This window comes from Echinococcus granulosus, assembly GCF_000524195.1.
Source record: "Echinococcus granulosus chromosome Unknown EG_S00039, whole genome shotgun sequence".
NCBI lineage: Eukaryota > Metazoa > Platyhelminthes > Cestoda > Cyclophyllidea > Taeniidae > Echinococcus > Echinococcus granulosus.
In genome coordinates this window covers 571547-582176 of record NW_020170419.1, presented here as the reverse complement: position 1 = coordinate 582176, position 10630 = coordinate 571547, and the positions used below count along the sequence as shown (strand labels likewise).

General features: G+C 42.6%; 1 protein-coding gene across 1 annotated transcript in view; it reads right to left on the bottom strand. All coding sequences in view use genetic code 11, as the record gives it.

The window, feature by feature from the left end:
• Positions 1 to 9285: 9285 nt before the first annotated feature.
• Positions 9286 to 10630, bottom strand: part of EGR_05401 (hypothetical protein) — a gene marked incomplete at both ends in the record, with an annotated part of 2649 nt that continues 1304 nt past the window's right edge. The window contains 5 exons of the mRNA XM_024494650.1: positions 9286 to 9363; positions 9419 to 9491; positions 9526 to 9605; positions 9775 to 9874; positions 9909 to 9938. Of these exons, the coding sequence (XP_024350977.1) occupies positions 9286 to 9363; positions 9419 to 9491; positions 9526 to 9605; positions 9775 to 9874; positions 9909 to 9938 (361 nt within the window). The remainder of the gene's footprint in view (positions 9364 to 9418; positions 9492 to 9525; positions 9606 to 9774; positions 9875 to 9908; positions 9939 to 10630) is intronic.

Below are 10630 nucleotides of genomic sequence, written 5' to 3'. Positions count from 1 at the left end.
GTAGAGCACCGGTCGGCATTGAAGACTCCGCCCAAACAAAAGCACCATTTAAACAAAAGGCCTATATTTGCTAAAGCTTATGCAAAATGCCTGAAAAGAAGGATGAAGTTCGTTATTTTTTGGAGCATGAAATAAGCCAATGAATTATTCACTATTTACCTATCCCAGACAGATAAACAGTGGGGAGTTTTCATCACCGCTGGCAAACATACGCGAACCCCGAGTCGAGCTGTGAGAGCACAGCTTAATTAAAACGGATAAATTATTCAAATGTTGTTTTGTCCAAAGGAGTGTGCCAGGACTTTTTAAATGGTTATTGATATCTTCCAAAAATTGGTTTGATGAGTGATACCTCTTCCTCTCCCTCTTCCTCCTCCTCCTGCTCCTCCTCCTCCGGGATCGATGTTCCCTTATTAGTCCCAAGGCTGATCCAGTCTACCCTATTGATCATCGAGGTGGAGATTGAAAGCTAGCCAACTATAATCTCTTTACAGTGTTTAAACAAAACTTTTAAAAACAATTTTAGAGTTGAGATTGAAAGCCATTCGTAAATCTTTCTAGTACCAGGGGTGATGGTAAAAGTTGATGTCATCCCGATAACACCTTTATTGTTACTGCGCCTCACCAGTTTCGCCATTCACAGCAGATGTCTGACTTTTGTAATGCCTTTGTCTAATAGCCAGATGCCCACAAAAACCAGCCCTAACTATCTTTTGATCTGAAAAGTCCCTTTTTAAGTAACCAGTCAATATAAAGTCCTAAGTAGGAGATGAATTTTTGCAGATCGCCGTAGTTTCTAATTTCCCTAATCCACGGTAGCAGGTAAAAGTGCTAAGCCATATTCGCCTCTGTCATTGTCTGAAGTCTTCGTTCAACAAAAACAGGCGAGAAAAATGGGGAGGAATTTGCAATGCGATTAAGAGGGGTAAGCAAGGTAGGCTGGATGGTGGGGCCCGGGGCAAGGGTGGGGTGACGGGAAGAAAGGCGAGAGGGGGGCCATGTTTTGGCTCTCCCTATTTTCTTTATGTCAAATCAAAAAGGAGAAAAAAAAGACAAAATTGGAGTACTAAATGAATGGCAAAAAAGGTTTGGTTCCCTGACTGTCTGGAGCCAGAGAGAACTTAGCTGATTAGCGGCGGTCTGACCGAATACTGCAGTGACTGCTGAAGGTCGAATAAGTTTGTCAGCTGGCTTAGAAAATTTGTTTTTCAGAGAAAAAGATCTGAAGAAAACAGTTCTAAATGCTGTTTGTTTTGTTGTCCATTTGTCTGCCACGTCTGTCATGTGAAGGAGGATGTTAATTACTTGATGAGCGGATAGATGTGGGAGAAAATTTGGAGGCTGAAGTGTAGCCCTCCCAGGCCTTCCATCCTCCCATTAAAAGCGCCTCTAGTCCTGAATAGCTTAGAGAAGCCACTTTGGTGTCAAGATGAATCGGATGTGTCAGCCGCGGTTGTTGATTGACTTTCAACGATTGACCTAATGCCATACAAGGCACATTCGCAGGGTTGCCTGGAAATGGAATAGTAACTACGACGCTCGTCTCTTTAAGAAGACGTCAGCTAAAGAAGAAGGGTGGGATAATAGAGTAACTTTTAGAGTCTTCTGTCATCAGTTAATAAATGGCGTGTGCGGTTTTATTTGCTCCGGTTTCCATGACATTTTATTTCCCGCTAGCACTCAGAGAGGCAGAGAAACTGCGAGTGTGTACAACAAAATGCAAAAATCAAGGAGCAGAAACTACGGCGAATCAAAATATCCACGTAGTTGTATGCACTATTTCCAAGACTGTTACACAGTTACATATCTTTCAATGGTAAAAAGAAAGAGAAATGAACCAAAGGTCTGTCATTTTCAGTGACCAAATTCACTATTCTTACAGAAAGAAAAGTGGAGAAAAGAGGAGAGGAATGAACAGGACAGGAGAAGAGCAGCGAGGAATGGTGAGAAAGGGGGAGGCGAGGGGAAAGCGAGAGCCGTGATGCCAATGACATTAAGGACTCTAAGGTGATTTTCTTCTCTTACAGGCTCTACACATTCTTGTGGTTACTCTCTAGTTTTTTTAGTCTATTTAGCCCTGCGAAAATAATCCACGTGGCGAACAAATAGGATGCAAGATTCAGAGGTCTTCGGTTACTTTGACAGACCCATTGATTTCGCATTTTTAACTTTCTCTGATATGGTACTGTTTCAGGGTGGTCAAGTTACTTCCATCCACTAGGAGGACGAACTACTCAAGCTGACTTCTCTAATGGCACCACTCTTATTTGAATCTCATTTTTTGGGTAGGCAGCAAGCAACATGGGCCAATTTCCTGGCAGGGGAAGCAAAGTAGACCCCCACGTCCTGTAGAGAGACCAATGTCTTCCGCAAGACGCATTCCTAATCCAAGCCTCTGAAATAGAAGAAAGAAAAGGGAAGGGACAAAACTCCTGCATGATCATTTACGCAGAGTTCCGTTAGCCAGAAGGAAGTGGAAGGAGGTATATTTTTTGTCCCACGGGGTAACGATGGTTGCAGATGGTTCTGGGCGTTGGTGTCACTTAAGTTGTTAATTGCCCTCTTGTAGAAAATAGAACAGGAAACATTTGTCAAATGTCTGATTGATTTCAATGGATCCATTTTGAGAGACGATTCTATGCAAAATCAAATATCCACAGTAAAGGTGCCTCTTCTGCGACCTTCAGATTTGATATTATCAAATGCCGCGTTTCGTACTACCTCGGGATAGGGTAGAGGGTGTAATAGGTAGCCAAGCATCAACGCAGAGGATGTTTTCGATGAAATCGACAAGATGTTATTTTCACCTTCAACAACTGTTAATTTTCCATTTTGCCCTGACCCACCCTTCCCCCCGCCCCGGCAATCATCCTCCTCCCTCCAAAGCATAATTTTTTTACAAGGAAAGTTCCCGCATATCTGGTTTGTTACTGTGATGACTGTTTACCTGGTATGAACTTCCCTTCATTCTCTTCTTGCCTGATCTCTTAGATAAATTTGATGCGGGCAAGGCTTATGGGAACGCCTGAACCTCACTTCTTCCTGTGGAGTCGCCTCACCTAGAACAATTCGGAGAAAGAGGGATGCATTCTGGCCGCACGTCTACCTTTCCGTATCGGTCAGTCTCTGAGGAGGACAGCAGATGCTTGCAAGAACACCCAAGTCTCTGTCTTTCCCTCCCGTCAAAACGTCAAATCCGTTGACTCATCTCGAGCATTTTAGGGAGCCTGTACGTGACAGAATACAAGACAAAGCAATTAGAGCTGAAAATGACCACCCAAATGTGCCCTCCTAATGACAGTTTACTGGAGCCTGGGGCAATTTATGACTCCTCTTTTTTTCACACCATTTAAACGTACACGCTCACCTACACCCACACAAATGGGGAATTTATTTGGGGCTAATAAATGCGAGGGTGAAAGACAGAGTGGAGAAGGGGAGAGGGTGAGAGGGCAGGAGGGAATTTTTGGATGAACATTAATAAAAATAATGGGGAAAGTTTACATCAGTTAGTAATGAGGACGAAGTGAGTGCTGGTGTTTGCGAGTTTTGCTTTCCACCAGAAGGGGATAACGATTGACCAATTACCGACCTACCAACCAGAATCGTAGATTTTCTTCTCTTCTCCGACAACAAATTTTTTTGTTTTTTGGTAGGGTGTAAAGACCCATTTTCTCAATGTCCTACCCTCGAATTTCTCCCGGGTTCATGAGTGAGGGGCGTTCCTTGCAAGCGAGGCGTTTATTCTCACTGGAGGAGGTGGTCAATGCCATGGTCTGTGTCCAGACATTTGTCCTGATTTGTTGACTACACAGGGAGAAATACACTTGGAAGGACTTTTAGGGGAATAGAGCAGTCATCCTACACAACCTGTTTAAAAAGCTTGGCATTCTAGTTGAGTCACGGGCTATACTCAGGGCACAACCACATATGGTAAGTCATTGCCTAGGAGCCATCCTGAGCCAGCCACCTCTGGGAAGTTACTGTACTTTATTGTAGAGCCCATATCTGGTCACACGTTCGTCTCGAACGCCAGTGATTGGCTGTACTGTCGTAAGCAAGGACACCGTCAATACGTAGGAGTGTTGATTCTGCAGCTCTCTATACAGAAAGGTTTTGGCACGTCAAATGTCACAACATAAATTCTCACTTCTCTTTTAACAACCGACTTAGTTTTAACAAAAAAAAAGGAAGTAGAAGCCTTTTTGCACTGTGGGCTTTACAGTCTCTGCTATTCGTGCCTCCGTCTTGGCGTTCCAGGACTTTGAGTAGCCTCAGGCATCATCAGAGTGTTGGCTTTTGAAAAAATCACTACCTAGGTCATTTGTTGCGTATAGGTGAATGTCTGAGGATTTGCCAAAGCCATTCCCACCTTTATCAATTATCCCTAATCTTCTAGCGCCTTGAGTGACGTTAAGAAAAGTGGTCCACCATATTTGCACAACTATTCAGTACAGTGGAACATGCAAGACAATTACAAAAAAAAAGTTCCCAATTTTACTTAAAATCCATTCGTGTTGTTTAAACTAACCAAATTCCTATCCTCTAGTCACTGAAAATGAAAAAGGCGCTGCCTAAATAATCCAACACTTAGAAAATGGAAAAATCATGTTTCTAGCTCTTCCAAAAAGAGAAAAACTGGCGAGGGGGTCAACAGATCCTTGAGGAATGCTAACTATTCCAACAAGACATTTTTCTAAGAAGAGAGAGAGAAAGTACTTTGTTTATGGTAGACGCATCAGTGGAAGATTTTGCTTATCCCATACTTAACATAAACCGCGGTGTTGTTGCCTGTCATGCCGCAGCCAGCCGGCCAGTCAGCCAGCCAACAGGGCAAAACAGTCCTCTAGAATTATGATAAATTGGCCGTGCTGACTTCACTTGCACGGTGGATTGGACTACGCATACAACGCACCACCAACAAGCTTTAAACAATGGACAGGCCAAAAAACACCTTTGCTGACATTCTCATCATCATGCAGTCTTGCTGAGTGCAAACGTCCACCGTTTTAGTTGTATTAAAAAGGAATAATAGGCAAAACAAAAGTATGATCCTATCAGGCAAAATACAAGTTGGATGGAGAAATAGGAAAATTTTAAAGGGTTCGCTACTGATAAACCATTTGAGTAGTTGTCGAAGTAGAAGATATGATGGTGTGGCAGTGTTGGTGATTTGAAGAAACCGGCTTGGATTCTCCAAGAAGGTCCACTGTGAAGGTGTTTACCTTAGCTAAGACGAAATAACCCACGGTGCTAGAGGAAAGTGCATTAATGACGTCTCACCTATGCATGGACTTAGAAGGCATCGTTGATGAAAAGTGGATGGCTTCATTGGAGGCACAAACTTATAATGTTGTGATGATGGCTTGCTTCGGGAAAATGAGACTGCAAGGAGACGAAAGGCGTCTTCGGCCATCATCTTGGCGATCTGATGGTCCATCCACGGCCCTCTTTCAATATCCTCGGAGAGGATGTAACTGGTTCCTAATACACCCGGTTGGAATGACCCTTATATGTATTTTGTGCAATTTCCCTATTATCTTGAATCCTTTTGTCATCAAGCGCCAGTTTAGTGTCGGTTTTGTGAGGATAGAGTGGTTTCTAAGGTACTAGGGACTTCCCGAGTAGCCCTCCTGAATAGTAGATGTGGAAAAGAGGTGGAGGTAAGGTACTCCATTATTGGAGAAATTGACGAAGAATTGTGTACGAGTCGAGGCCGACATGTCGGTCAACGAAAAAAATGGAAAAATATCACAAGCGGGCAAACAGATTTCATGGGTATTAGTACGTCTGTGAATAGGTTCTTTAGCTTCACAGTTTGGGGAAGGGTTTTGGTGCAGCTATCCAACTTGACGACTGGTCCTGGGGTGTACTACACCATTAGGCGAGCGCGCACACCCATTAGTTACCTCCAAGCAATCCACCCATTACCCACTCCACACGCATAAGACGCCAACAACTTTTTGCCCAGAAGATTGTGCTGTTTCTCTGGGGATGGGTGTGTGTGTATGGGGAGGACTTCAGAATTGTTGACACGTTGACGCAAAATCGCACAACTTATGGGCGAGCAAGTAAAATGCTCGATTCAAGAGCAGATAGGATAGGTCAAGATTGGATTTGTGAAGAAAGTCTTCATTGCCTTCCAAATGTTGCCTCAAATTGATCAGTGAGGCGATATGCATTGCCCTGCCTCATCCTCCCCACTTGCCATTATGCCATTCCTCCGGGTGATGAATACCGTCTTGACTAGGCATTAGATAGACGATCACCTACGAGACCACAGCTTGGAGAAAAGTGGGTCGGAGGAAAGGTCTCTTGAGACGGAGCCTTTATCCCCCACTTAATTAGATATTTTGAAAGATAAAAGTAAGAATAATCCTGCAATTATTTACTTTGCTGTAAGTGAATAAAAAGACGGTAAAAAGTGGCCCATTTACCAGTGAATTTGCAAATCATACGAACAAAATTCGCTTGCTAAATTGTAATCTATTTCGAAAGAATACATACTTAAAAGTGTATTTAAACAATTTTATAAGACTTTATCAGGAGGACTGGAAAATAGAGGAAATCGAAAAAAGAATAGTGTGCCTAAATTTAGGCCTTCCATATTTAGGTAGAAATTAAATGCATATTCGTTAAGAATTTCGAGCAAAATTTTAAACTTTTGCCTCTTAAATTGGTGAACGTCCCTACTTTTAAAAGGAAATATTTTGATTACTGTGTTGACGATACTCTCATTCATGGCAAAATGTCGGTATTTTTGGGAGAATAAATGAAAGAATTGTCACTGGATAGATCTATTTGGACTCTGGAACAAGGGGTTGAATCCTTGTTTAAAATAAGCAAATTGCCTTGCATCTGTTTGTTTTGTCAAGCCTACGTCTCTTAATCATGATCCACGAAATCGGGTCTTTTCAAATGGCAAAAATTTCAAACTTATGGTCCTTATGCATTCTCCTTTTTTGACACTGCTGGATTTGCCAATTTTGTTTTTTAACCAGAAAACCTCCACTTCCTAAGTGCTTCCCGAGCATTTTAGAGGACCTTGAAACTCGCATTCTCGTAGAGCCCCCTTGATTGGTTAGTGTCATGTACAAATGGACTTTAAATATCCCAAAAGTCACTTGTAAAGCCAAGGTCAGTCAGTATGTTATAAATACACTAGAACGGGACCACCTCATGCCTCCACCAGCCACCCGTCACGTACGTACACCTCGTAGCCCCTGACTTACGCCCAATGGAAGTAGGGGTAGGGGGGCCAAAGTCTTTGCCTTTACGTCAAATGTCCACATTTTGTTTTAACCTGCAAGAAGAATAAGTCCTGGATGATGACGGGAGTTGTTAACTGTCTAAAGTGATGTAAACATCTCCTGGTCGTGTTCCTAAAAAACTTTCTTATAAAAGGCAGAACTTCTGGAAAGATCCTTACCATAGCGATGTTCCAGGAATCCTCCAATATTGAGGGCTAAGTCAATATTTTCCTAATTGCCTCTACCTGTTCCTGTTTGTTGTCATTAACTTCCCCAAAAGCTGTCCCATTTCTTATTGGGCCACATTAAGGTGGGATAAAAGTTGAGGGTCGCAGGCTCGGCCAGTGGGAAATACACATTGGATGGCTAAGTATGCGTTCGAGGGTAGGTAAACACGAGCGCGGTTTCCTTGCACTCACCTTGATTAATGGGTCCACGGCATCGGCCACCATATCGTAGTTAGTGCCTCAAGAATCAACGGTAGTCGTTAACTTGCCTTAGAAAAAAGGTGTTTGATAATTTCCCCACAACTGATGTATCTCAGCCATTTCCGCGTATCCAGGACATTATGTTCCCCTCATCAGCGGCATTAAAGACGGGCTAATTTCCCTGTTTTATTAGGATCTCGACTAGACAAGGCGTTACAACGAGTGCATTACATGCGCCACTCGCCAGTCATGGGAACATTTGTCTAAGATGCGGTGTTATTTGCTATAACATGTAATCTCAAGGGGCCGCGTGGTTCCTCAATTCTTCCTTCCTAAATTGCTGCCTTTCAATGTTACAACCAGAGCCGTGGAAATGGTAACGTAGACAACCAGTCACATTAGCTACCAGATCGGTGTCTTTCTGGATCGGGGGCGCGTAGTCCTCTCAGTCTTTCCTGAATCCGTAATAAGGCATACCAGCAAGCCGTGAAGGAGGCCAGAGAGGCTTTAGCCCTGATCAAAGGGCCAAATGGCCAACCAAAACGAAGTCATGTTAGGGGGAACCTTCTGGTCTTAATAGTGCTGAAAATTCTTTTGGGTTTCAACTGGCGACGCAGGCGCCTATCAAAGCCATCTACAATCAATCAGATGCGCCTAATCCCAGTGACCCAGGAGCAGTCATTCTCCCGCTGTAATGCAGACTTCGCTAAAGAAACTTTGATCATACCTCCATCTAGATTTCACCGATAAGGTCCCCAATTTCAATTTGGTGGATGGCCTGTAATCCCGCCTACTACCACCAAGAAGCTTCAAGTGCTGCGCAATGCCTTATGCCAACCTACGATCCAGGAGACGTTGGTCACCTACAATGAAAGTCGGATCCATGATCTTTGCTATGAACATGTCACCAACTAATTTTACCTCTGCCATCTCTAACATCCAATCAGAGAGGGTTTTTGACACATCCGAAGCGCTAAAGGAAGGTAGCCCCTGCTTAATTAACGGCTCCAAGACATTTGAACTGGCAGTCTGAACATGACTCGCAGCTTGCTATGATGTTCGCATTTGTGATTGTTGGAGCAGTGGACACGATTGATGGGTAATCGAAAAGAGGTGGTGCCACCAATTGCATCCATGATGCACGGAAGTACCGAGAGCTAAATATGGCACTCAAATGATAAACACACTGCCAGACACATCCTAGATACCGTCTCTACGCGTGGGTGAAAAAAAAACCTCTCGTTGGATCGTCGTGTATACCAAAGTAGCGGTCTGATAGGCAAAGGCGCTGACTCCGGATATCGTCTCTCCTTAATCAATCTGCGACTTCCGAGAAGCCTCCAATGGACATTTGCTCTCGAAGCATTTTAGAGCCTCAGACTCCTGTTTGGGACTATTAAAGCATAAATTGGCCTAAAAGTCGCACTTTTTATTGCCGCACTTTGTCCAAATACCACGCAACATATTTGGCAAGAAGGTCCAACAGACTTTGGAACCGAGTCCACCCGATAGCCTTGAATCGAATCTTTTTATCAGGTTATAATGATATTTTGGAATAGGTTCTCTTTAGCATACACCACAACAAGTCATTTTGACCCAAAAATGACTCAAGAATTTGACTCCTCTCTCATTTGATATTTCATTACCGCAAAATGTGTATTTTTATAAGTCCCGCTTTTGATTGGCTAACCAAGTCACTTTTAAGTAGCCCTTTAAAAAATTAACCAATCAGACTCGTACCTTTTTAATTAAGTAGTTATTATGTAGAAACGAAAAAGCATAAATTTCTTCTTTTCTTATTAATTTGTTAGAACTAATGCTTGATACTCAATTTATGACTGTTTTACTTTAAATGAGTGGTAAAATGCTGGCTTGAATGATCATTTTTCATTGCAATAAATGACCTTACTCCACTGCAACAAGTGTGCTTTTTATAAAAAGGGAAAAATTCATGAAATTTTGGGCTAGTGCTCCCATTGGAAACTATAACCACTTATAACCCTTGTTTGTTTCCAGAAAAAAGAAAACAATACAAAAGAACCAATCTTAGGGAGGTTGGCAACACGATGTCCCATCAGTCGGCGGCTCCAATCTACCACTTTGATAGACTGGAAACAATCATGCAAATTTAAAAAGAATATGTGATTCCTACGTCTTAGTGCATGTACTTCTCTTTTTCTATCAGTGTTTTGTGAGCTAAGGTGGTGAAAAACTGACCGCGACGCCTTACCTTAGGTTTGTAAGCTTTGCCACACCTGGCCTAGAAAAACAACGACAAAGGTGAATGTTGCGTGTTAGTTTAATAATTCCTTTTCTTTTGTTATATTACGTCATTTCCGATGCGCTTTTTGGTATCGTCACAAGTATGTGACACACGTTATTTGATTATCTATCATAGGCATTTGCTTGTGTGCTTTAACCCATTTTGAGACAATACACCGTTAAAATTTATAAACCTTCGGACATCAAAAAGATTTTTTTTTCTATTTTTCTTTTAATTTGTACTCAAAAGCCATGTTCCTCCAGTACCCATATTCCCACCTCCACTAACAATGTGAGAATCGAAAAAGAAACCTAACCTCTCCCTCGTTTTATCCAAAAGAGTGTTTTTTCTGTAGGTGAAGGGGGATAAACGAAGCAACACTACTCAAGGGAGCATTAACGGTGCCGCTCAACCAAATCACTGCCTCCTCCATGCAGACGGGACCATGTTGTAATGTAGGGGGCGGAGTGTCGGGAACTCCACTGAAACGACTACACTGCTCTGGCTGCGTCTATCACTGTCTATAGCTAGCGTGAGTCTCCACAACCTCAGAAAGGAAAAAAAATACTTTTCTACTCAAGAGAATGACCCCGTAGATGCTTATTTAGTGCCGTTTACTGGCACAAAAAGTAGTCGTAAGGATTGTTTCGCTTTGAAGACGCGTCTTTTACTGACATGGCGGTTCATTC